At 38.2% G+C, this 26,858-nt stretch overlaps 1 protein-coding gene across 1 annotated transcript in view; it reads left to right on the top strand.

Annotated features, from left to right (window-relative positions):
• atp9a (ATPase phospholipid transporting 9A) overlaps positions 1 to 25,788 on the top strand; it is a 37,652-nt gene extending 11,864 nt beyond the window's left edge. Inside the window, exons 9-28 of the mRNA XM_007572987.2 lie at positions 734 to 809; positions 1,192 to 1,268; positions 1,628 to 1,788; positions 1,878 to 2,020; positions 3,159 to 3,271; positions 4,134 to 4,343; positions 6,268 to 6,429; positions 8,775 to 8,867; positions 8,980 to 9,063; positions 11,526 to 11,696; positions 12,887 to 12,985; positions 14,540 to 14,629; positions 14,897 to 15,041; positions 15,300 to 15,364; positions 16,484 to 16,639; positions 18,989 to 19,053; positions 19,213 to 19,321; positions 19,436 to 19,493; positions 22,785 to 22,988; positions 25,209 to 25,788. Of these exons, the coding sequence (XP_007573049.1) occupies positions 734 to 809; positions 1,192 to 1,268; positions 1,628 to 1,788; positions 1,878 to 2,020; positions 3,159 to 3,271; positions 4,134 to 4,343; positions 6,268 to 6,429; positions 8,775 to 8,867; positions 8,980 to 9,063; positions 11,526 to 11,696; positions 12,887 to 12,985; positions 14,540 to 14,629; positions 14,897 to 15,041; positions 15,300 to 15,364; positions 16,484 to 16,639; positions 18,989 to 19,053; positions 19,213 to 19,321; positions 19,436 to 19,493; positions 22,785 to 22,988; positions 25,209 to 25,345 (2,418 nt within the window). The 3' untranslated portion in view covers positions 25,346 to 25,788. The remainder of the gene's footprint in view (positions 1 to 733; positions 810 to 1,191; positions 1,269 to 1,627; positions 1,789 to 1,877; positions 2,021 to 3,158; positions 3,272 to 4,133; positions 4,344 to 6,267; positions 6,430 to 8,774; positions 8,868 to 8,979; positions 9,064 to 11,525; positions 11,697 to 12,886; positions 12,986 to 14,539; positions 14,630 to 14,896; positions 15,042 to 15,299; positions 15,365 to 16,483; positions 16,640 to 18,988; positions 19,054 to 19,212; positions 19,322 to 19,435; positions 19,494 to 22,784; positions 22,989 to 25,208) is intronic.
• The last annotated feature ends 1,070 nt before the right edge of the window (positions 25,789 to 26,858 follow it).

Raw genomic sequence — 26,858 nt, 5'->3', positions numbered from 1 at the left:
AATTTGTTACTGCATATTTTGCCGTTACAGTTTGAGCTTTAGGAATCGATTCTTAGGAACAGATCAGAAGTTGTAAATTAACGCTTTAAAATTAATTAAGGTCAGTTATGGGCGCTTAACGTTTTCAAAGTTGCCAAAAACTCTAAAGCGCTAAATGAAAAATTTGCTCCAATATTAGTTCATTAGCAGGTTAGCGGAAGTGTACTCAGTACTGGTAAACTCACTTCTTGCTCCTACTGATAATGTTTTATCCTGAGCAGCCTGCTGAAGTGCTATGCTAATGATAGCTTGTTTATGCTCTGTTTTGATACGAGTTGTTGATCGTTCTACTCAAAATATATTTGGTTGGAGTTGATTTTGTGCAGACAACACTTAAAGATAAAGGTATTCCCCTACTTCATAAAACTTAAAAATATCTGCTTCTGTCTGGACACAAACACACAGGGAGCTGCAGGAGCCAATACACACTTTCAGACCGAAATCTATGGGAATTGAATTGAGTCTGGGGTTTTTAAAAAAATCTTATTTAAACTTTGTTACAGTTTAGTTGCATTATAAAAGTAGAATATGATTTTATTTATTTAATTCCATTTGTCATCTATTTTTGTTATCTATTGTGAACCATAAATTAGAGATAAAATGAGCGTTACTGAAGATGTTTTTTTAAGCTCTTTGTTTTATATTTTAGAATGACTTGAGTGTTCCCTCACCATGTTTTACCAAATCTTTCCAGGAGGATGGAGACCCCCCAGTTAACGAAAGCCTCAGCATCGAGAACACCCTGTGGGCCAGCACAGTTGTTGCTTCTGGTAAATGTCTGACTCATATTACACCAATAAAGCTGTTATTAAGGAAATTAACTTGCTTCTTCTGGGACTGTTGATCTGATATTTTGTGAAAAATTAGTGAGGCAGAGCTTTGTCCATTTATAAATCGCTCAGTGAAACTTAAGTAGAATTGTTAAAAAAGTGTTTTTTTCTCTCCTGCAGGAGAGTAAATCCTCCTTAACCCACTTTAACATGTGTTACCCATTATGCAATTGGAAATCTGACTTTCTTCATTTTAGAAAAGTCTATTCATGTCAGGATTATGGGTCTGGAAAACATCTTTCTGACATATTATGGTTGATGCCGGAGCTTTAGTCTACTGACCTGAGGCACTTTTTGGCCTTTTTGTCTCCCCTCACCCCAGGCACGGTGGTGGGGGTTGTGATTTACACAGGCAAGGAGCTGCGGAGCGTCATGAACACCTCCAACCCGCGACACAAGGTACAGTAGGGTGCCATAAGTGGAGTACGACTTGAGAACAACTTATAAACCTCACTGATATTCCGACTGTCAATTATGGACTTACTTAGAACTGCATTTAGCGTCTTGCAGAAGTATTCACACCCCTTGAGCTTCTCCTCACATTGCAACCACAAACAGTCTTAAATCTTGTCATGCTTCTTTCACTTCACAACAATGCTAAACTTGCTTTAATCTATGAAGTAAAACAAAGTTTGTGGTTGTAACATGTCAAAACGGAAACAAAGTTTCAGGATTATGCGTACCTTTGCAAAACACTGCTTTGCACATGCACAAAATTTTTTAGGATCCGTAAAGTTTGTTTCTTTTTCTCCTGTCAGGTGGGTTTGTTTGACCTGGAGGTGAACTGTTTGACCAAGATCTTGTTTGGGGCGCTGGTCGTTGTGTCACTGGTCATGGTGGCCCTTCAGCACTTCGCTGGCCGTTGGTACCTCCAGATCTTCCGCTTCTTACTCCTCTTCTCCCACATTGTGCCCATCAGGTCCAAAATAACATTATCTGAAATATTCTTTAGGTAATTTAGTGGTTTCATAATAAACTTATCATCCTTTTTTTATTTATTTAATACAGTTTGCGTGTTAACCTGGACATGGGAAAGATGGTTTTCAGCTGGATGATCAAGAAAGACTCCAAGATCCCAGGGACGGTGGTGAGGGCCAGCACCATACCGGAGCAGCTCGGACGCATCTCCTACCTGCTTACTGACAAAACAGGTTCCACTGCACTGCATACTCTTTGTTCTCTCAGCAAAAGATTTACTGGGGCCAGCAAGTCGAGCTCTAGAATGGGAGCTTATGGTAAATGAGTTTAGTGTTTTCCTTCCCTGGGGGCGATGCTCTGTGGTGGGGTTTCTGCTACCTATTGAAACCTTAAACCATAAAACGAGACCCCAAAGTCTCTCATCCATACACACATTTACAGCCCAGCAGCCTTTACCGCTGCACTTCCTCAGCCGTGAGGTGTTGTACGTCAGATTTACAGCCCTCATGGCCAATAAAATGATCAGCCATTTCCACATCCAGAGCGCGATTAGGCCAGCGGGGTCCGCGGGTCAGGCTAATGTATGTGCATGGCCCCTCAAGTCTTTTTGATATACTGGCAGAAAATGCTTTTAAAGTAAGCGTGAGGATTCAGAGGTTGTGTGTCGTGTCAAGGGCTTCTGGCTTTCAGTTACCACATGTCAACTGCAAAATCTGCTTCAGATAACTTGTTTGTAAATCTAAAACCATCAAAAGTATTTGCTCTTTTGCCAAAATCCCAGGGCTCAATTTGATTTGGCTTCCTGTATGGAAATGCTTTCTTTGTCAGAGTTCCCACGCAGTCAAGATAGGCATGAAAAACCAGTTAAGAAGAGAAAATTGTTTAAGTTTGAACAGCAATGTCTATACTGTTCTCTAAAAGTTGCATTATTTATCTTTCTTGTGCCACATTAGGGTTTAAATGTAACATTTCAGACAAAATAATTTTGTTTTTTAAGTTTTTGGTTGCTCAGGTGACAAAAAATTAAAGCAATTATTTGTAGTTTTACAAATACAAGAATGGTATCAGAGCTCACAAAGTTTATTTTAAAGAATCCATCTTAATTTGAGAAATTCAAGCATCATACATTTTGATTTGGAAATGATCTAAATTAGATTAAGCGCCCTAAAAAGTTGTGATTTAGTTTTTTAACGCATTGTCGAATCAGAATCTGACTTCAGTGTTGTGTTTTCTTATGATTTTTAAAGTGACCAGATGAAAAAACTTAAAAATAACCCAGTTTAAGGTTCATACTTTGTAAAATGTAGAACTCTGGGTCTGGAAATGTAAAATAGAAAATGTGTACAAACTCTGTTCTTTTCTCTTTACTAGGCACCCTTACCCAAAATGAAATGGTCTTCAGGCGTCTCCATCTTGGAACCGTGGCTTATGGGATGGACTCGATGGATGAAGTACAGAGCCATGTGTTCAGCGCATACACACAGGTAAGAAAACACAAACTAGAAAATAAAAAGTCAAGAACAGGTTGGGAAAGGACCAGGGGAAAAGAAGCATGGAGCATTGTGGAGAGGAATTTTTGAGTTTGGGATTATTGTTTGGTTGAATGCTTCCTAATCTTATATGACACTCTTTGTCCTCTTGACACCAGAGGTTAGTGAAGCAGGAAACAGGATCAGCCCACAAGCGAAGCGCTGACAGGACTTCTTTAATGACACCATCATTAACCCTTGGAGCACACGGACTTCTAAAAATAGCAGCGCCACAATGCAAAAGCAAATCGTTCATATTTACTCTACACATCTGGTTATGTTTATGGATCGCTATCAGAGCAGCGAGTGAAAGATCCTTACTCTTGTTGGTCCTCTTTTAGAAAATCCTTGACAGGAAATTAAGACTCCATCTTCAAGAGAAGGTTTATGCGAGAAAGTATAGGGCCACTGGAAAAAAAATCCTCTTTGGTAGGGTTTAACTAGTTTCTTTATGCCCTTGTTTTAAAATTTCTAGTAAGACTTATTGAGTGAGAATTTTGAGAAAAAGTCTGAATTCTGAGAAAAATTTTGAATTCTGATATTAAACTAAGAAATCTGAGAAAGGTTCTGAGTCAGAATTATTCTTTCTTTCTGTGGCTCTAATCCTCTTCTATGAGTTAAACTGTTCATCTTAAAAGTTCTATAAAGACTTTTTGATAAACAGTATTTTCCAATGCAGCAGTGTTGATCATCTATGACAGTCCCATTGGGGCTCCAGCTTATTTTCACAATCAAACAGCTGGAAACCTTGTTTTTAAAATTTACCACAGACTTATTTTGTCATTTTAATAACAGTGCGTTCTGCATTTGTCCCCAGCCGACCCATGACCTTCCGGCCTCCAGGGCTCCGGCAGCCACCAAGGTCCGAAAGACCATCAGCAGTAGAGTTCACGAGGCTGTGAAAGCCATCGCCCTGGTGCACAACGTGACGCCCGTGTACGAGGCCAACGGTGTGACGGACCAGGCCGAGGCAGAGCAGCACTATGAAGACACATGCAGGGTGTACCAGGCGTCGAGCCCAGACGAGGTGCAACCTACTTCCTACTGCTGCACTGAGAAAATCCTGTTTTGCCCCCTTCTTTATTAAGAGGGGGGCTGATTTACAGTTAAATCAAGGTTTCCCTGTATAAAATCATAGTTCTAAAAGAAAAAAGGTAGCACACTGTAACTTGAGGCAAAAATCTAAGACAATTTTGACAAAATGTGTAAAAAACAATTTGCTTACAACAAATATTTTGCTAATTATTCTGAACAATACATGAAGAACTCTTCACAGTGGGCCTCCTTCGCGGTTCACTATTCTCGAATATTTTCAGTGGAATATAATTTTTAATTTTTTGAAGAAAATGTGCCTGTTTCTGTATTGTTTTGTAATACATATCTAAAATATTTGAAAGGAAATGCAAACCTGCTTTACACAGTATTATCTGGTGTTTGCAAATTTCCAATTTCAATTTCCTCTGTGCTAACTGGCTATAAGAGCGGAGATAAGGGAGACAGTGGATGCTATCTTGTTTGGTAATTTCATGACAGTTTCCGCTGCATATATTAAGGCCTTTTTGTTGTTTTCACCATTAAAATAGGCAGTTATAATCCTTTTTATATAGGGTCTCAAGTATTTCTTGATTTAATTTATTTTTAGTCAAGTTAGTCAAGTCTTTTTGAATAGAACATTTCAGCAACAAGTGCTCCAATTACAGGGGGGTCACACTCTTAAGCCTTCCTGGTAAGGTCTATTCAGGGGTTCTGGAGAGGAGGGTCCGTCGGATAGTTGAACCTCGGATTCAGTAAGAGCAGTGTGGTTTTCGTCCTGGTTGTGGAACACTGGACCAGCTCTACACCCTCAGCAGGGTCCTGGAGGGTGCGTGGGAGTGGGAGATCTTGATGGGACATTAATTCTTTAATCCTGGAAATGTTCTTCAGGTGATAGAAGGCCGACTTTGTAATTATCTTTATGTGGCTCTAAGGTTCATCGCTACACCCAGATTGATAATCAGATTGCTATGCACTGATAATTCAAGATGTGTTGTGTGTGATTCATGTCAGCATGGGGTTAGCATTGCAGTTTCCTGTGTCACTGATTAAAAAAACAATCCCAGCCATCTGGTTTTTGAGTCAGGCTGACTAGTTTTAATGATTTTTCAGTCCAGCTAGAAGCGAACCGCTAACCTCGATGTTGGAGGTGCCTTTGTGGTGGATGCAAAATCCAAGAATGCTCCTACGTCCAGTATTTCTAGACTATGACTAAGCAGATATCTTCAAAACTCCCATCCTGGACGACCAGTCTTGTGTTAGTCAGAGCTGAGCTGACGTTAAAGGGCCACTGGTTAGGCCTTGTTTGACTTCCTGACACACATTTACAGTAGAAATAATCTTGAAACAATGTTTTTTGGCTTCTTGGTGTCATAACATGAAAACCAGAAACCATCTGTTCTTCACTCGTCTCTGCCTATCGTCGGCCATTTTTCCTGCCAGAGGACTGACGGTGACTTGGATGTGCCATTTGGCTGCTGGCCTGAGAGTTATTGTGAAACGTCTTCCACCCCCCTCTCATGCTGCCGTTGTATTAATGGATGATGTCGTGTCCTTCAGAAAGAATTGAGCACAACTAATGTTTTCTCTTCATGAATGGACATCAGTCAATAACCTTAAGTGCTGAAAAGGATTGCATTATTGATTGATTCTTTCAGTGCTCACAATTCTTTGTCCAAAAATGAATTTAATTGCTTTTCATCAGACTTAAAAAAATAGAATATATGTTGACATAAGGAGTCTAGTATGAGGTTTAAAAATCTGAGCAGAGGTTAATGATCACATTTTCTCTCCATTCTGTTTTATTTATATTATAATAAACTTAATTATCAGATGATGGATAAAAAATGCAGAAAATTCATCTTTCTCTTATGTACCAAGTCTCTTATTTGAAAGCTTTTCCACTGTGGTGTTGGTAGGTGTCGCTGGTGCAATGGACAGAGAGTGTTGGGCTGACTCTGGTGGGAAGAGACCAGTCCTCCATGCAACTACGGACCCCTACTGGTCAAATTCTGAACTTCACCATCCTCCAGATATTTCCCTTCACCTACGAGAGCAAAAGGATGGGGATTATAGTGCGAGTGAGTGTTAAGATGATATTGATATTGCTGTTAATTTTACTTTATGTTATTGTAGGAGAATGTTATGTATTTTGTTGGGGTTTTTTTAAAGGGGAAAAACAAAGTTAAATTTTGTCCTTAGAGGGAGAAAACTAAAATCTGTTATTTATTTTAAAAAATAACAAGAACAGTGATGATGTCAAGTGTTTTCACTTGACAAAAAAAAATATTTTTTTAATCCTTTAAAGTTGAACTTCGCAGAGTCGCAAATAAGAAATTAAACAATTATAGAAAACCCATCAGTTGTTCACCAATAAGTAAAAAATATAAAAAATTTTATGTGTAAATAGTGTTTAACATAGAGAGTCTTGTATTTTATAATTTTCTAAGTCTGAATAGAGACTAGCAAAAAGAAAACAGAAATTTGTACAAAGTGAAGTGCTCTTCTTGTGAATTTATTTCATTTGGGGTTTTATTCATAAGCCGTTATTATTTTACTTTTTTTACTCCATTTAGCATGTTCAGTTTAATTCATTTCTTAGGAAACCATCATCACAATCTGGTCAACACTAAATGAGCCCAGGACTATCAACACAGTCCACTGTCACATCCTGAAATGTAACAGGAAGCTGTAATTCTCAAGGAGGAAATAGTACACCTCTGAAAACAGGTTCAACTGAGTCCATCATTTTGCCGTTTTTATTTTATTTATTTTTTTTTGTAAAACAACTTATGTGCTGGTGTCTGTGGAAAAAACATCATTAGCAAGTCTCACTGATTCTTAAGAAAGCTTGACTTCTTAAGAAGTCGTAAGTAGAAGGTAAACAGTTGAAAGTTGTAGACGACAAACATCTCTGCAGTTTTTTTTCTGGACATATTTCAAACATGTTCAGAAACATGTTTGAAATATGTTCAAACATATCCTTGGAAAAAAAAAATACATTCACCTACATTTTTATAGTTTCTAAGTTTCATTTTGATCTGCAGTATTTATTTTCAATATAGAAATGAGAATTATATGTAATATAATTGCTGCTAAATTTCAGACAGTAATTAGACTTCGTTTGATGTTCAGTCTAAGTATATCTAAATTTCTAGGCATATATTGAATTATATTGAGTCACAGTGGAGGTGGGACAATGTACTTTATACAGGGACATAAATGTATGTATGTATCTTTGCATTGAGTTGTATTTAACATTTGTGTCTTTTAAACTTAAAGCTGTAATGGTTATTGTAATTTGAAAGCATTTCAAATTCAGAAAAAAAAAATCTTTGGTACGTTTATGCTAAATAAAAGTTATTAGCTGTGGCCTAAACCATTTTTGTCCCTGAAAAAAAAGAAAGAAAAACATTGTGGAATTTATAGAATCAAAGTTTTATTTTTATCTTTAGAAAAAAAATTAACCTTTTGCTTTTTCCAGGAGGACCGGCCCCGGATTCTTAAGGTTTTTTTTCGGCTTGGCCTTTTTTTTAAAGGAACGTTTGGTTTTTTTGTTCAACTTGCTTGGGGTTGGGTTCCGTTACCTTTTCTTTTTTGTTCCCTTTTCACCTTGCGTTTTTTTTTTTTTTGTGTGTGTGTGTGCCTTTTGATGCCTTGTTGTGGGACAGACACACATGTTGACATGTAAAAATTATTTTGGCCAAAAAATATAGAAAAATAGGTAAGATGAACCTTTATTTTTGCTTTTATGATTAGAAACAGGTTTCTAAATCAAGTTTCAAGAGCCACAGACTGCAGACCCAGTCTGCAACAGACATTACTGTGGCTATGAAAAATGAGAAACTGAAAAATATGTAAATTTGTGAGTGTCTCTTTACTAGTCCACATCCTAACTATATTTCCAAGGGATTGCTTTCAAAACTTTCTAGTTTTCTCTTTGCCCTCCCCCTAATTTTCAAAGTAGTTGGGACACCCTGCCCTTTAGAAAAATATTGCTACAGGCTAAGGATTCAATTTCTTCTTCTGTCTGCATATAAAAAAGCTAATAAATGATAGCTCTATTGGCTTTTTTATTATTTTTTATGTCAAAATAGTAGGTTGTTGGCTGCTGTTTTGAAGCTAATTGCTACTTGACACAGGGCCAGAATATGAAAACAGAATAACAGAAGCATTTTGTCTGAGAAAATCTTCCCCTTTTGTCCTGTGACTCACTCTGGTGACTAACATCATTTTTGTTGGCTGATATCTTACTCAGGAAGCCTGAGAGTTTTAAACTTGACTTGATTTCCTGATAAAAGTGACATTAAATCCATCACAATTACCAAACACATCCTGCATTTCCAAACAACACAGACTTACAGAGCTCACGTTGCTCAGGAAAACGTGTCCTGCAAAAATCAAGTCTTTATCTGCTGGTTTTCAGGACGAATCGACAGGAGAGATAACTTTCTACATGAAGGGTGCTGATGTGGTGATGGCAGGCATCGTGCAGTACAACGACTGGCTGGAAGAGGAGGTAAATGTCTTTTTTCTTTTTGACATGGTGTTATTTTTGCTAGAAAGTCCTCTTACACTGAGAGACGCTTTGTAAGTTGCTGAACCCAAATGTTCTCGTCTGTGTTTCCTAGTGTGGAAACATGGCGAGGGAAGGCCTGAGGGTCCTTGTGGTCTCCAAGAAGTCGCTGACGGAGGAACAGTATCAAGATTTTGAGGTAAGCATACATTTATAAGATTAAACCGCAGAGAGGCAGAGCCGGGGGTTGGGTCTCAGAGGAACTTTCTGCTAAAAGACGAAGGATTTGTTTGACCCAAGTCGAAGGAAGCCTGCAGAGCTTTAAGTCAGTGCTCCAGAAAACTTCAGTGCTCCAGAAAACTTCAGTGCTCCAAGCACATCAGCTGACGGACATTACAGATACAGATTGATATTTTGCCCTGACAAGTAAAACCTCTAAATGTCAAAGTGTGTTATTTGGTAATCAGACTAACCTTTGACCCCTATTGGAGCCACATCCACCCTGTCCTCCCACACAAGCACACACACACATACACAAGGCCCCTCTCATTGTTTCAGCAGGGCAGGGCCAGGCCTTCTCCCCTGCAGTTGTTAGCCCCAGGCACATTTCTGAAGAGTATAATTGAGTGAGCAGAGCTGGTGGGCAGCAGTGAGTCACCATCTGAGTCACACACAGAGTTTGTGTTCCTCTATGAGTCATGGCCAGATTGTTTTTGCTTTATTTCACTTGCAATTTGCCCTGGAGCTGGAGCGTTAAAGATGGGCGTTGCCCGATTGATCATGTCTGCTCCGAGTGTATGGATTTGGAGCACTGCAGTTTTCATAACTATACAATGGCAAGTTCAAAAATGTACATTTCTGCTGTAAATGTGTTTGCTATTAGCATTAAAGAATGGGGGTCAGTTTGCACACACACATAATGGTGGGATTCCTGTTCTGTCTGGAAAAGTTTGACATTTTATTAAAGGATTCTCTAAATCTGGATCAGATTCATGTATAGAATTAATTTCTTTCTACATTTAAATGGTAAACAGCCTGCACTTGTAAAGCGTTTTATCAAGTCAGAGGACTCCGAAGTACTTCGCACCACATTCAGTCATCCATCTATCCCTTTGTTGGTCCATCCATCCATGCATTTCCTTTCTTCATTCATCATCCATTTGTCTGTTTATCATCCATCCATCACTTTCTGTCCATCCTTCTATTCTTTTGTCTATCTGCCCATCCATTCCTTTGTCTGTCCATCCTTCTCTTTGTCCATCTATCCAGCCTTCCCTTTGTCTGTCTGTCCCTCCATTCAAGCCATCCATCTATCATCCATCATCTCTTTTTGTCTCTCTGTCCACCCATCCCTTTGTCAGTCAGTTCATCCTTCCCTATGTCCGTCCATCCATCCAACCATGCGTCCTTTTTCCCTTCCTTTTGTATATCTGGCATGTTTACTCTCACAGAAACAGGAGTGCTACTCTTCTTTTTAATTCTCTCTCAAACATAACATCCAGGTTTGTTCTTTTTTTCCCCGCTGGTCTGTGATGCTGATAGCATCAAAGCTTATCGACATCTCCTGACTTTTCCTGTTTCTCTGCCTCATTGGCAAAACTAAAGAGGGTGCCAGTGGCTTCTCTCCAAACACACTTACAATGTTAGTAGAGTTTTAAACTCATAGTAGCAGCTACTGTTTTGATTCTCAGCCAAGATTGTTGAGGTGGGCCCCTGCAAGGGAGGGAGGGGGCAAAGTGTGGGCGAATGTGTCTGCAATTTTGCTGTGCAAAGTTGTTTGGAAAATCAAAATAGCTTAATTTATTATGGATTTGATGCAAACAAGTATCTTCAAAGTATAATTTTTTTTGTATAAATAGACTAAGTAAAGACATCAATTATCTTGACTTCTCTACTTGGACATGTCAAAATGTAAATGTCCTGAAGAAGGGGGATATTTTAATAAAAGAGCCGGACACGGTGCTTCTGCTTAGCGTATATTATTATCTCATTTAACTTACAAACATACACAATGATATCAACGTTGAAACAGCAGTGTTAGCAATGGAGCTAACAACAGAGCTAACAACGGAATTTAACATTCGGAGCGTCAAAAAAACTCCCAAGCTTTCTGAAAGTTAAAAAAAGCACATTTACAACCTACAGGTGTCTTTATATATACTCATACCTGAAGAACGGGAATATTTTATTAAAAGAGCCGGACACGGCGCTTCTGCTCCAGCGTATATTATTATCTAAGGAGGAAGTTCCGGTGCTCCTCAATATAGCTAGCGCAAGCGCTAGACTCCCCCTGCTGGTTGCATCTGACCATTACATCAGCTAGACATTAACATCTTCAACCCAAACTGCTGGTAAAGCATTACAACCTCTTAACATCAAAAGAATAAATGTATCTCTGAAATAACCAACTTTCAAATGTGTCTAAATTTCCATCCATCACAAAAATACCTAAGTTATCTGTCGTTGTGGTGATAGTTTATTTTTCTCTTCATTTTTTTGAACCCTTTTGTGTTGCAGACTAACATTTCCTCTTCCTTTTCTTTATCTTTAACAATATTATGCTCTTCTCACTGCTTGCAATGAATCACACTTTTTTTTTTCATGTTTGTGTTTTTATATCCACCCATGTGTGATATCTCCATTGTTTGTGCTAATCCCCAGGCGCGGTACGTCCAGGCCAAACTTAGTGTTCATGACCGCTCCCTGAAAGTAGCCACGGTGATCGAGAGCCTGGAAATGGAGATGGAGTTGTTGTGTCTGACCGGGGTGGAGGACCAGCTCCAGACCGATGTCAGACCCACCCTGGAGATCCTCCGCAATGCAGGCATCAGGGTGTGTGGGGCTTTTTATCTTACAGTGATATGAAAGCATCGCCATAAAAAGTAAAGAAGCAGACATTTGATTTGCATTTTATATGGTTGCCTCCATAATTTTTCAGTGAATTGAATTACATTGCTTTCACCATTAGTTTTAATTATTTAAATGAATGCAAAGCAAATGTATTTTTGAACCACAGCAAGAAGACAATTCACAGTGGTTTACATTAATAAAAATATTAATGATATAATAAAGGAATGCAAAGTTGTACTACAGACTAAAATTAAAATCCTTTCAACTAATATTATAAATGGAACAAAAGCAGCTCTAAACAAATGGAGTTTTTTCCTTGAGAAACTCAGGGTTTCAGCAGTTTTGCAGTTTTATGGAAGTTTGTTCCAGATTAGATTAGAGGAGTATAAAAACTGAATGTTGCTTATCCAGGTTTAGTTCTGACTTTTAATGTTACGCTAGCATCTAAATTACAATTTGGCACACTTGAGCTGCATTATCTAAATAGTTCTTTGTCATATGAATAAAGCATAGTTAATGCTTATTTTCTTTTCAGTCATTTTAAGATTTTGCAATTTTTTTGTGATTTATTTATTTTTTTATCCTTTTTTCACTGATTTTTTGGGGCTATTTTAGAAATATTTGCATGAAATTTTGCTATCTTTTTTCTTCTATCTACATAAAGAGGAAAAAAGATGAGGAAGACTGATTGGGCACACAAACATTTTTATCCTTTAAATAATTTCAGTCACAGACTAAAAATTTGACATCAAGTAAGGCAGAGAAAATGGTATAGAAGAAGTAAGAAATACCGTCAACTGCAGATGGGACTTAACAGTCACTTAAAGCCAAGATTTTTTTACTGATTTTGCGGTAAATTTGCTGCAAAATTAGCATAAAAAAAATGTGAGGATCTGTTTATTTTTGCATTAACTTCCACAATTGGGGAATGGTGAAAAACTAGAGGACCTGACTTCCGTTTCAGTAGTTAGATTTTTTTGAAACACACTTAACTTGGACAGATAATAAAAAAAAAAAATCTGATTTTGTCACTTTTTGCAGTAGCTATAATGATATAATACATTTTGATCCTGTTCTGTTGTTTGTATTTATCTAATCTTATCAGTGATTATTATGTGATCCATTCAAGCATCAGGTTTCCTCAGACGTAGTTTCTTCTGGTTTCTAATTAGGTTTGGATGCTGACAGGAGACAAGCTGGAAACTGCCACTTGCACCGCTAAGAACGCCCACTTGATCACCCGCAACCAGGACATCCACATCTTCAGACAAGTAAGTGCATGACAAGGTCGCAGCCTTAAGTGCATATGCAGCAACATTGCAATGCGGTTCCTGTCAGGACAGCTTTGACAGCTTCTTTAGACGCTCGTCATCCAATCATTGTCCACTCCCTCTGACCCACACAGTTTAGCTAGTGGTCAAAGAGCCCCATGCAGCGCTGCATGGAGCTAGAGCTAGCATCCACAGCTGAATAAATCACCTCCCACCAGTGAAGGCATCCAAAAACCACTGTCACAGAGAACAAACAGGCCTTCCCTCAAGCAGAAAGGAGAAACCAGCTGGACCACTCCCAGAGGGAACATGCAAAGGGTTCACTTCCTAATTTGTTTTGCAGGTTTCAGGCTCTGGGGCAGCTTTGATAGACCCCCTCTTTGCCTTCCCCTCTGGAGCAGTGCCAGAGCAGAAGGAGCGCCTGCCATGTGGGAAGGTTACAGCTTGCGTACAACTGTGGTTACTGGAAGAGAATAACAATGGCTGGCACAAGTTGAAAACCTCAGTCCCAGTGGATGGGGGAGTGCTGACTGGGCCTGCAACACATGCATCTGGATTGGCTTCCTGGTGGCCACCAATGGCCCAATCTGGATTGACGTATGAATAGTCAGCAGTTGAAGGATGTTCATGCCAGAGCAGGGCTCCTGCTGACAGATTAACGCCATGCCTTGTTTCTGGTGCACTTTTGGAGTTTATATTCAAAGTTGGTTTAGGAATTTATCATATAGCATACTTTCTCTTCCCAATTTTTTAAAAGCAGAAGTCAAATGTTGCACACATAAAATTGCAAACCTTTGTTTTCAGGCCCTGGTATGTTGTCTCTCATTGATATATTCTAGGCATACATCCCACTTCTGAATATGGATCGCTTCTAAGCTTATAAATTATGAAATTGTATCTATAACTTATACATGTGTGCCTTGATTATTGCCTTAAAACGGTCTCCTACATGTTGTAAGTTAGCTTTGTCTTATTTGCAGTGTACTAAGACACTTGCACTAGAAACTGCACAAAAATGCATGGTAAGATTTTGGGAAATTGTTTTGTTATAAGAGAAATTGTCTGCTTGTGGAACCAGTACTTTTCCACCAATATTAAGAAATTATTTACTTAAAACAAGTCCGTGTATCTCCTGAAAACTTACCTTTAAGTTAGTTATGTCACATTTCAAGTGTACTAAGATATTTGCACTAGAAACTAGAGAAAAAATGCTTGGTAAGCTTGAAGCAGACATGGACTGTGTGGCAGAAGTAGATCTGTTATGATGACTTGTTTCATTTATGTTTAACATTTAGATTCTTGTTGACATATTATTTTTTTAATGTTGCATCTATCAGGTTTTGTTGTAGAATTTCTAAGTCAGTTATTAAGTTTCTCCGGCATTTCCATACACTACAGGTGCTGCCGTTCTTCTGCCTGATAAGCACCAAGCAGACAAAGGCTCACAGATTGCCATCTCTGTTAGGTTTCCTCTTATGCGCATTGTCTGTGCGTTGTGTATGTGAGGACATAGACATATTCTTTAATTTATAAATGTGGTTGGCCTTGCCACAGGTGACGACAAGAGGGGAAGCCCACCTGGAGCTCAACGCTTTCAGGAGAAAACATGACTGCGCTCTGGTGATATCTGGGGACTCGCTCGAAGTAAGCTGGCTCTCGCCTGTCTAATCCACATCCCACTGTCTTATCTGCCTTTATGAAACTGTGACATGTTTTCAGTGTGATGCGTGATAATATCGCATCCACTGAAGCCTTTCTGGATGTGGCCTCTGTGGTTATAGACACTTTCTAAACCGCAGCTGGAGTTTAACTGTAACTTGGGTAAAGGCATCCGAGAGCCACAGCTCAGATCAGTTAAATGTGGTGGCTTGAGGTGCTCACCTGTCCGCTTTTTTTTTCTTCCTTTGGCAGGTTTGTCTGAAATATTACGAGTATGAGTTCATGGAGCTTGCGTGTCAGTGTCCCGCTGTGGTTTGCTGCCGATGCACCCCTACTCAGAAGGCGCAAATAGTCCGGCTGCTGCAGGAGCGAACAGGCAAACTCACCTGCGCAGTCGGTGAGTAACAACGATTCCATCCAGTCTATATCTGTCAATCTCAAGGCCTTAAATGTCTCAGCCACAAACTGCTGTAACCATCTCACCATCACTTCTAACAATTGCAAACCCGCATTTGTGGAGTTTTTTTTGCATTTATTTTATTTCTGTGACCAAGCCATCTTGTAATCCAGCTAAATTAAGATTAAGGGCATGTCTCGTTTGGTTCTGGTGAGTGATGTGAATCCTGACACCTCCATGACTTTTGTTCTCTCCCAGGGGACGGAGGAAACGATGTCAGCATGATCCAGGAAGCCGACTGTGGCGTGGGAGTGGAGGGAAAAGTAAGACTCTGTCCATCTCGTCGCCTCGCATCGACGTGACGCACCGACAGATATCGCGCTTCCTGTAAAGATATCTCCCACATCCAGAGAGTTGAGGCCGAACTTGCACACAGATTATTCCCTTTATGAGGATCTATTGTCCAAGCAGAGGAAGCGAAGATGACAGGAAGGTTTTAGTGTTTTGGGGAGTCTCTCGGCAGCCTCTTCCAGAGTTTTCGTTGATCTTGACCCTGCATCCGCTATGGATGGAAACTCTAAGCAGAACTTGTGTTAAAAAATTAATTGCAATGATTATTAAGAAATAATCATTGCAGAATCAGACAGCATCCTTACAAAATGGTAGAAGCACATGCTGCTTTTAACACAGCGTCAGGTTTTAGTGTTTGCAGATATCACCAATTAGATGTTGTGATATTCACGGCGTTTTTTATTTATTTTAATCCTGATGATTTTGTTTCTTAACTTCTGCTGTGATTATATTGAATTTCAGTCATATTGGCTGTGTTACAGATTAGTTTTATGGCCCAAACCAGAATTATTTGCTTGCTGATGGTTGGGTCGGGGTTGGGCTTGTGTGGTGTGTTTAATAAGCCTGCAGCAAATTCAGCATAGAGAAAATCAAACGAATGAATGATATAAAGTTGGATTAAAGACGCAGAATTTAACTTTCGTAAAAAAATTATTTTTTACATATTTGTTAAAACTGTGTCCATGTTGTGACAGTGTAATGTGAAATGGATAGCCTGTGAAAAGCTTGAGCTCTCCCGTAAGTAGGGCACATAAGTTAATCATACCGTAACAAGCACAGCTTACTGATGATTTGGAATTCACTCACCCTGCGGTTACAACAAGCAACAAGATCGAGCGGGAAGACATTAAACAAAAGCTAAAAAGGAGAGAAGTTACACTGCTTTCTCAAATTATGGTCTGAAAACGACAGCAGTAAAATTGTAATTAAAATATATCAGGTTTACTTCAGGCTTGGGCCTGTAATTAAAGTTAATTGGTCGGTTCAGATCTGGCTCAGACACGGTGTCTATCGGGCTGGATTTTTTAGGCCCAATCTAAACTCTAGGTTTAACTCTGTATTCTCAGAGGCCTCTGTCATTTTTTCTGCAGGAAGGAAAGCAAGCCTCTCTGGCCTCCGACTTCTCTGTGACTCAATTCAAACATTTGGGTCGACTCCTCATGGTCCACGGTCGGAACAGCTACAAGCGATCCGCTGCCCTCAGCCAGTTTGTCATCCACAGAAGCTTGTGCATCAGCACCATGCAGGTAGCGCTAAACATTGAAACGTTGTTTTTCTGAGGATTCTAGAAAACATTTTAACCTCTGAATACAGTGGGTTTAAAAAATAATGCAATCACTTGAATTTCAGAACCACAAATTTCACTGTAATTTAATTTTTGGGGTTTGATTTATTGCGGTTAACGAACATAAGTGCTTATTTGTAAAATGGAAATAATATAGTACAGGTTTCTTCTGGTCTTTATTTTAACAACAGCCACTTACCACTCCATAAAATCATAATGGGTCCCATTTACTGTTTTACAGACCATGTAGTGGGTACAGTAACATGTGAAGGAATCTGCTTCAGTCAAATGGGACCAAACTGAACTGTTTACCCTACATTTGAAACAATTCTCTGCAAAAACAAAATCTTACAGAGTGTTTTTGGTTTAGTTTCTAGTGCAAATGTCTTGAAATAACACAAAACTAACTTTTCAGCCAGATATAGGAGCTTGTTTTAAGTTAACAATTGCTTAATATAGGTTAAAAAAACCCAAACTTCTAGTTTCACTGGCAGATTATTTCACGTATACAAGACATCAGTGGAAGTAGTACTTTTTTAACCAGTATTAAGAAATTATTGACTTAAAACAAGCTCCTATAACTTGCTGAGAAGTTACTTAAAAGTTAGTTTTGTCTTATTTCACATGTGCTAAGATATTTGCAGTAGAAAGTGGACCAAAAGTTCTTGGTAAGATTTTGTGCTTTTGTAGTGGAAGAAAACATTTTGTTTCATTCTTGACTTTTTCATCCACATGATCAAACGTATCATTGGCAGTGAGGGGACTGCTTTTCTCAGCAGTTAAGTTCTTAGGAAGATGGATGGAGCAATTTATTTATTTAAATTTTTAAACAGGAAAAGATGAAAAGAAAACGGGCTTCGATTTGCAGAACATGGAAGAAACGCAAAGATATCCAACATCACATCGTATAAATATACACTGCAGACATACAGACACAACAATTTACAAAATAGTAAACGCTTAACAGTGATTGCAAAAGAAGATGTTTAACAGATGGGTATTCCTAAAAGGTGCCAGTAGACTGCCATGTAGAAAAATAATTTGTGGAGTTTTTAAAGACTGATATAGTGGTGGGCAATTATCGTATCATTTTCTTTTCACAATACCATTTTAGTTTATTGTTGTCACGATAAAGTCCACTTAATGTTTTAAAAAAAACCTAAAATTTTATTTTTGGTACTTTTAGTTTTACTTTTTTCTCCACTGTTCAATAAAGGTGTATCAATAAATAATCAATACATTTGAAAATATGATTAAATGTGTGCATTTCAGTGATACAAATCACACTTTTTTATGTGACTGGAGTCCTAAATGGGTTATGACTGCTGTGCCAGGCAGAAACAGCCATACATACCTTTAAAAAAGTGATAAATAAATAGTTCTTAAAGTTATTTTTGTCATTATCACAGTAGTATCACAAAATATCATGATAAAACTTTAAGTCCATATCACCTGCACCGAGCTGGTAATGGCAAGTGTTTGTTTTTTAACTGACCTAGTTGAGCGAGTGACCATTTCCAACCTGGTTTGGAGGCGGCAAAAGAATACAAATGCACACCACACTTTTTAGTTTTCTGTTTGTAAATATAAAGAAACAAAGTATGATTTTTCTTCTGATTCAAAATTGCCTGCTTTGCCTTGACACAGAGTCTCAATAGAAAACAATAAAGTTTGTGGTCGTTCACATGGAGCGTCGGCGTTTGCAAGGCGTGTAAATAGAAATCTTGTCTGTCCAAAAATAAATCTGCATATCTACAGACAGGCAAATGTCTCTGGACTTGTCATGGGAAGGTGGGGTGGACGATGACTCAGAGGACGCAGGCAGTGGTGCCCTTCTGAGACAGCATTCCCATGTCCCAGTCCAAACTCAGCCCCCAATCTGGAGGGACATCCCATGACTCACTGGTCCATGGACTTTATGGCTTTTAGGAAGCTTTTCTCCACCTCCCTCAGATTAAAAACAACCACAGATGGAAGCTGAATGTTTGGTTGGCAGCTCGGTACTGGAATCATTCGTCTCCCAAGTTTAACTGAGAGGCTTGAATCGGTTAGTGTTTATTAGTTCCCTGCAGCTGTGGCGGGGTGAGGTATAAAATGTATACACCTGCTTCTGAATGCTCATTGCTCCCATCATTTTTACGAAGCTGCCTAAATGTTATGAACCACATTTCTTTTGATTTGTATGTTAAAAATAACTCAGGAAATTTTCTCACATTCCTGTTCCCAACTCACGGCCATTTAGCAAACATTAAGTGAAATAAAAAGTAATACAACTGAGTATTTGTTTTCTGCTTTTTCTCTGTTTCTGCAGGCCGTTTTCTCCTCTGTTTTCTACTTTGCTTCAGTTCCGCTCTACCAGGGATTTCTGATTATTGGGTGAGACACAAGCTCTCAGAGTACTGATGACTTACTAACAGAATATTTAGCTGACTTTGTTCCCTGGAATGTCCTCTTTTTTTTTTTAAACCCAAAAGGAAATCTGAGAAGAGGAAAAAGTGAAATTATGATACATGTTTCGTAAATCTTCTGTTGCAGTTACTCCACCATATACACCATGTTCCCTGTCTTTTCCCTGGTGTTGGATAAGGATGTTAAGTCGGAGGTTGCCATGCTTTACCCAGAGTTGTATAAAGATCTGTTGAAGGTATTGATGAATAACACACTCTTCAAGTGTTGCTATGCAACTTTGTATTGCTGGTGACACAGAGACAAATGAGAAATAAGCTTTTTTTCCCCTTCTTTTTATTTACTTCCACAGGGCCGACCGCTGTCTTTCAAGACTTTTCTAATTTGGGTCCTTATAAGTATATATCAAGGTAAAATTTAATAGTTTGACGACTTGATTTTCTATGAAAATCCTCACTGAAGTTTTTTACATTTTGTCACTCTACAACTAGCAATGCACTGATCCACTTTTTTCATTTCCAACACAATAACGATATTTGAAGTTTAGAATGGACTGATACGATACGGTACTGATATTGATATCGGATTGGTGCATCTCTAACTACAACTACAAGATCCATTGTCTTTTGTAGTGTGTCTCTACCAGTATCAATATTTAAGCGTTGGTACTGATTCCTGATTTGATTTCAGTCTGTACTTTGACTGGACCATTCTGACACATGAATATGTGCTTTGAGTTTGACTCCTGGTTTAGGGGAGGATGGCTCTGTCTTGATAGGTTTGCTCAAACCTGGAAAGAGTACAAAAATAATGTACTCGAGTAAAAGTTACTTTGACAAACATTTTACTGAAATACAAGGAAAGTTACTCAAATAAAAGTAAGAAACACCTCATTAAAGTAAAATTTACTTCGTCACATTTTTTATCTTAATACTAACCAATCCGAATGAGTAATGATATTTTTTCTGGTGTTTTTATTCATTAATTGATATGATTTCAGATGTAACTGAGTGAAATTCTTTACTCAAATCAAACTGAAGAAAAAGTAAAACTTCAGGTTTTATAAACGACTTGAAGAAAAGGCAAAGTACAGACAAGTTGTTCTTAACTACAGTCACATGAGTAAATGTAACTAGTTACTTTCCACCCCTGGGTTTCCTGTGGAGATCTCCAATACATGAAATGAGAATTTTACCACAATAAAAGTGACAAATATCCTCGCAGTCTTTTTAGTAACATATCTGTCACTGCCAACACAGACGCCGATATTGGTCCAGCGATGAAACTTACCCATTAATAAACTTAAGTTAATCAGTGTGTACAATTGTAGCACAAATTAATACACAATACAATACATAAGCATATTAAAAAAAAAAAGATGTTTATCCATTCCCTAATGGAACCAACAGTGAAAAAAACAGTAGCTGAACAACAAAGGTAATGATCCGAATCAAACTGTCAGTTTTGGGGGTTTTATTACGATCATTTTATTTTCTCAGTGACAATAAACAAAGCAATAAATGCTCCTCCCTAGTTTGCGGTTGTGCCCTTCTCTCGAGGTCGGCTCAACCAGAGCTGAGTGAGATGTTCAAAGCGTAGAGTTTTGTTTTAGAATTTAGCGCCGCTTTAAACTTTTCTACAGCCTTCTTCCTTCATGGGGTTTCTTCCTCACTGGGCAAGAGACAATTATTTGTGGTGCATATTTCGGCAACGAGACAATCCGAAGAACTTGACATGATGGAAACATGGGACTACAGGCTGAAATAAAATAATAATATTTTAGTTAATATTATTAATGTTCTTACTGGTTAACAAGCAGTGGCACTTTGTTTAAAACATCTGGTTATCAATTTTTAACCAAATTAGTTATTGTGGAAAGTACAATGATATAATACAGTTTTTTGCTGTTTTTAATTGATAATTTAATTGAATTTCCATAAAAGACTAAAACTAGAAGTACCACTAATGTTTTTTTTTTGGGTCTTTTTTGTGATTTTCTTGAAAACTGAGATTTTTTCTTTATATTTTCCACTACTATCAACTTATCGTAGAAAACCGAATCCATAATTTTTTCTAAAAAATACAATTCATTGTGTTTTTCCTATAAGTTGTAGATATTTTGTTTTGTTTTTTTGTAAATGCAAAAGTCAGTTAACATTTGCAACTTTATTTATTTAGCTGGACTAAGGCCAAAAATGGCTATTTGGAGAGTAAAAGCACACACTTTGACTCCATAAGCTGACTTCTCAATGCAGTTGTTTGTTGTGAATTTACTTAGGCTTATCAGAGTAAACAGGCATGAACACATCTGCATGCAGCAATTTTCAAGTTTTTAATTTTATGAAATGAAAGCCATATATAATATCCCTTTTTCTGTAGTGCTGTTACTCTAACAGAATCTTGATGAGAATAATTTTAATTTATGATATAAATGTGGAAGGTTTCTTGGATTATGTGGCTGTGTACTTATCCAGTTGGCTTTTGGTGTTTTAAAAACATCAGACGGTAGAAAATGTTGAAGTTCAGGTAGGCTGAGGCTGTTCCTACCAGACGGCTTCATCGCTCTACCTTAATCACACAACAGCCCACACACTTTGAAAGCAGAGGGAAGTTTCCGACACGCACCATTAGCCATGAAAAGCTGTTTACCGTCGCGTAATGAGCTACACCCTGAAACTTTTTATCTATTTCTAACAAAACAGGAGTTTCTCTTTTTACCAGAGGGCTTAAGCTTGTTTGCGAATCACTGCTGTGTGTGTTGCTTTCACTTTGTCTCCTGTGTTTTTCCAACGTACAGAATACCCTCAAGCATATATTTGAAAATGAGGGAAGAAATTGTCTTTTTCTTTTTTTTCAGTGAACTAGAACTATGCATTTTGAATTAAATATTATAATTGCTTGAATAGAACAAAGTGAATATCAGAAAACATTTTTTCAGCACTGTTTGTGTTTTGATTTGGATCATTTTAAAGTAGCTTGTTGGTTACCAGTGAAGAATGAATTATAAAGGCATTTTCTGTTTTCCCCATTATTTTCCTGCTGGGGATGTTTTACATATTTTAAAATGTCATATTAGTGCTTTTACAAAACCAATCTGCTCCTGTGGACATTAGTTTTATATGTAAATAAAATCTGATCACATAACACATATTGGGTAAAAATGTCAAACCTTCTGCTGACCTCTAAGGAAACTTTATCTAAATCTGAGTTTCTATGTTGGATATTTTTAACATCATTATTCAGGAACCTAGAAACTGTTTTTATTCCACATAATTATTCAAATAGAGCTTGATCTGAACTGCTGTCTGCCAATCAGAAAGCTCTACTACAGATGGGAACATAATTTTATAAAATCAAAATGCAAAGTATATTGGCACTAACATTATCAGTTGATATTAGTCATGTTTTTGAACATATTGGTATTGGTTTGATAAACGAAGCTGGGTTTATATGAACAACCGATATTTATTTTGATCTGATTGCCATCTGTTACTTGCCAATTATTTTTTCCCAAAGGTGATAAAACGTTTTAGTGGTAAATATCGGTTATCAGTCGTAATAGATTTGTAAATCGGCTCAAATTTTCATTTTTAGTAGTAATGCATCCCCCTTTTAGTGAGTAGGAAATTAAGCAGCAACATTCCCAGAAGGTAGAAAGCAAAAGCAACGTTTTATTTGTACCGTGTTGTTATCATCCACAGGGAGCATCATCATGTACGGAGCCATGCTGCTCTTCGAGTCCGAGTTTGTCCACATCGTCGCCATTTCCTTCACCTCCCTGATTCTGACCGAGCTGCTGATGGTGGCCCTGACCGTTCAGACGTGGCACTGGCTCATGATAGTCGGCGAGCTGCTGAGTTTGGCGTGCTACATCGCTTCGCTTGTGTTCCTGCACGAATTCATAGGTGAGTGATGTCCTCATCGCTCCTTATTTCAGCTACTTTAAAAATGGATCGTTGTGTTCCAGAAAACAAAACAAAAGCCTGATATAATTTCACTGCAGACTGAATTGTGTTTTTCTGCTTTGGCCGGCCTTGAAATAGGACGTCAGCATGCAGCGGTATGATTGGGGGAGGGCTTGGTTTTTAACGGGTCTCCTGTGTGCAGTAAACTGTGGAATTAGCAGGTCTAGAGGCGAATGTATTGACAATATGACCCGGCGTGTCTCAGGCATTCTGTATCATCAAAGAGGAAATGCCACCAGTTTGGTTGGTTTCCTCTGAGCTGTGTTTTGAAAAAAATGCAGTATAAACACATTCATAATCAGTTTAAAAGAAAAATATTTGCGGAAGCAAAATGAGCATTTACATATATGTATTATTTTGGGAGTAATCTCGCTCTATTTTGTTGTTTGTTGCCAAACTGTTAAGCATCTATTTACACCGGCCACCACAAAATAATCCAGTTTTGCTTTTTTCCCATATTAAACGTCCTGTAATAGTGAATGCCCTGACCAAAAGCTCTCCAGGTTTTTATTTTCAGCTTTATGTGAGGCGTGGAGTTCCATTTTCAGCTGCAATCTCGACCACTGAGGAGCATGACTGGCATGTGGTCAAGTTTACCCTTTTTGGGCTTTTTTTCTTTTTTCTTCTCTGTTTTCTTCCCTCTTCAAGTCAGACTGAAATAGACTTTAGATGCTGTTTTGTTGCATGTGCAGTTTATACATTTTAACTGAGCTTTTTCCAATATTTCTTTCCCTTCCCTGCATATTAAGCTGTCTGGGTCAATGTCGTTCCCGCTCTGGGAGATTCCAAGGAAAAATAATAAAGACAAGAAGTTATTGTTGGTTAATTATGAACATGCTCAGCAGTAAATGTTGCGCGCGTCTTATTGAGATAATTATGTTTTGAAACACTCGTTGCCCTAATTAATGTCAGTGAGGCAAAATGCACAACATACCCAGAGCTTAGTGTGGATGAACTATTCTTACTTTACTCAGTTACGTTACCAGACCTCATTTTGTTAGTTTGCTTTTAGGCCTTTTAATGTGATCAGCTTGTGTAAAAGGATTTGTGAACCTTACTTGTGGTAAATGTAAATTACTGTACAACACATGCTGGACATTATTATTCTGTCTACTCATTTTTACTTTTTTATTAATTGCTCTTGACAATTATCCACAGTTCAAAACATATGTCATGCATTTAAGGGATTTTTTTCTACAGAAAATGTTACTGAACCTCATTGAAAACCTCATGACTATTCCACCAAATATGGATTTCTGAAAACTTCCTGAGTATTGTTGTTTCTAAATGAAAATGAATTTGTTCTCTTGCATTATTTGAGAAAGCACTGAATCTTTTTCATTATTTTGACCATTTCTCATTTTCTGCAAATAAGTACAAAATCTATGCTTGGAATTTCAGAAACATCTCAGTAGTTCATAGAATAAAAGAGTAATGTTCAGTTTACTCAAAAATATACCTATAAAAAGTAAAATCAGAGAAGTCTATTATTTAAAGTGGTCTCTTAATTTTTTCCAGAATTTTTTTAAAGCACTAGTGGCCTTTATTTGCAGCAGTTCAGACAGGAAATGAGGACAGAGAGGGAGGTCAGAGTGCAAAGAACAACGTTTAGCTAAAATGTGATAATAGAGAAAATGCTAAATTGTTGAGACCCTGAGTCCTTCAAATCAAAGCTAAAAACCTATTTGTTTAGAGTTGCCTTTTCTCTGAAATACAGTCGTTTCATCCTAATTAAAGCATTCAAACTATTTTCATCTTTTATCCATAACCTGTCACTTTATTTGCTGAAGTTGTTGGCGTGTAGAACAATAAATAGAGGCAGTGGTTACTGACTTCCGGTGAATAAAACCTCGGTCTCCCTATGTGTTCACATACCGACCATACTATGGTTTCCATTGTGCTTCCAACTGTGTTACCAAAGAGACTCTTAAGCCTGTTTGTTGTCACTGTTATTAGTGTATTAAAAAACCTACAGTAAACAAACAATCTTAGTCTGGTGGCCCGCCAGGCTTATAGTACACTAGAGGAAACCCTGATACTTACCTTCTTTATTCTATTGTAAACCTTTAGTGTTTCATGAGGGTTGATGAAATCTTTAGCACTCAGAATTGCTGGCTTGTGTTCTTCATCAGTCTAACTTTGACTCTTCCTCTGTAACAGACGTGTACTTCATCACCACGGTGTCGTTCCTGTGGAAGGTGACCGCCATCACGCTGGTCAGCTGTCTGCCTCTGTACATCCTCAAGTACCTGCGCAGACGCTTCTCTCCACCCAGTTACTCCAAGTTGACCACCTAAAAAAAAAAAATAGAACAAACTCTCCGGCCACGTTTCCTGAAAAGAGGAATCCCACATCTTCACTTCTACCAGGGATCCAAAGACACATTTATTCCTTTTTAAATTCTGAAAAGCTCTTTGATGGGACAGATAGTTTACTAAGAGTTATACAGCAGTGTTAATTGCTCTGTGTGTTTGATGCATGGCTGATTGATGGGGTTCTCTGTGTGGTAAGCTCCTGCAGTAAGATTAAACTGACCTGATTCAACCAGTTTTATGAAACATATTTATTATCAGTGATCAATTTTGCATTTAAAATGCCCTCAGGACAAAAATAGAAACATCCACACGCCACGAGACAAATGAAAGCTGCACAGGACCCACTCTGCTTCATACTGTGACAAGGAAAGGAGCAAGAAAAGTTGACATCTGGCTCTGAAATCCTGCCTAAGCAACACACCGACTTATTTAGAGAAAAAGTGAGATTGACGTAGATTTCTCTCAGGAGTTGATTCACGTTCTCCTCAAACAGCAACTTGTAATTCAAGGTTTAAAAGTCTAAAAGTGAAACGGTTTTACAACATGGGCTTTGCTAAACTGAGACATGATTAAACTTGTGTATTCGCTGATGCGTCACCCCCAAAGCTGCAGCTCAGCACAACGGAGGTGGCAGTGCCTCCTTTTTTAGCACGACCTCTGGTGTCTGATGTTAAATCCGTCCCGACGTCTTTGTTTGGACCGTGACTTGTTGGTATTTGTGGAGAGTGGTCCGAATGCCGGCGAGCCTCTCCGCCAACGTGCAGCCTGGCGGAGGGCTACACACAACCTCTAATGTGGCGGGCCGACTGCGGCCGCGCACTCAGCCCTGCATGATGACTCAAAGCCATAGCTGAAAATATACCCCAGTGACTGAGTCGCTGTCCTTGGGGGTCCCACACTGCAAAAACACAAAATCTCACAAATCATTTTTTTTTCTCTGGTTTCTAGTGCAAATATTTTAGAACACTTGAAATAAACAAAACTACCTTGCTTGTAACCTTTCAGCAAGATATATGAGCATGTTTGAAGTCAACAATTCCTTAATATAGATGAAAAAATAATAGTTCCACTGGAAGATTATTTCACCTAGAACAAGGTTTGTTCTAGGTGAAATAATCTTGCAGTGGAACTAGTAATTATTTTGTCAATATTAAGGAATTATTGACTTGACAGGCTCGTATATCTTGCCGAAAATCTACTTCTAAGTTAGTTTTGTGTTATTTCAAGTGTCAAGGTTTTTACACTAGAAACTACACAAGAAATGCTTTGTAGGATTTTGTTTTTGCAGTTCATCTATTTTAACATCTGTGAATTAACAAAAGGTATCAAGTAAAAAAAAAAAGTTACTAACACTGCACTTTAACAGAAGCTAATGTGATGCTAAGCACCTCAGATTCATTTCACTCATGTTGTGATGAACTGTAAATATTTCCCACCTATCAGTAACATGGCCACAAGTCGTTTATGATGTATTTATTTTGCGTGTTAAAAAAAG

This window comes from Poecilia formosa, unplaced genomic scaffold (genome assembly GCF_000485575.1).
Source record: "Poecilia formosa unplaced genomic scaffold, Poecilia_formosa-5.1.2 Scaffold312, whole genome shotgun sequence".
In the NCBI taxonomy this organism is placed as follows: Eukaryota; Metazoa; Chordata; class Actinopteri; order Cyprinodontiformes; family Poeciliidae; genus Poecilia; species Poecilia formosa.
The sequence above is the reverse complement of the archived record's forward strand: the minus strand, read 5'-3'. Positions and strand labels throughout refer to the sequence as shown.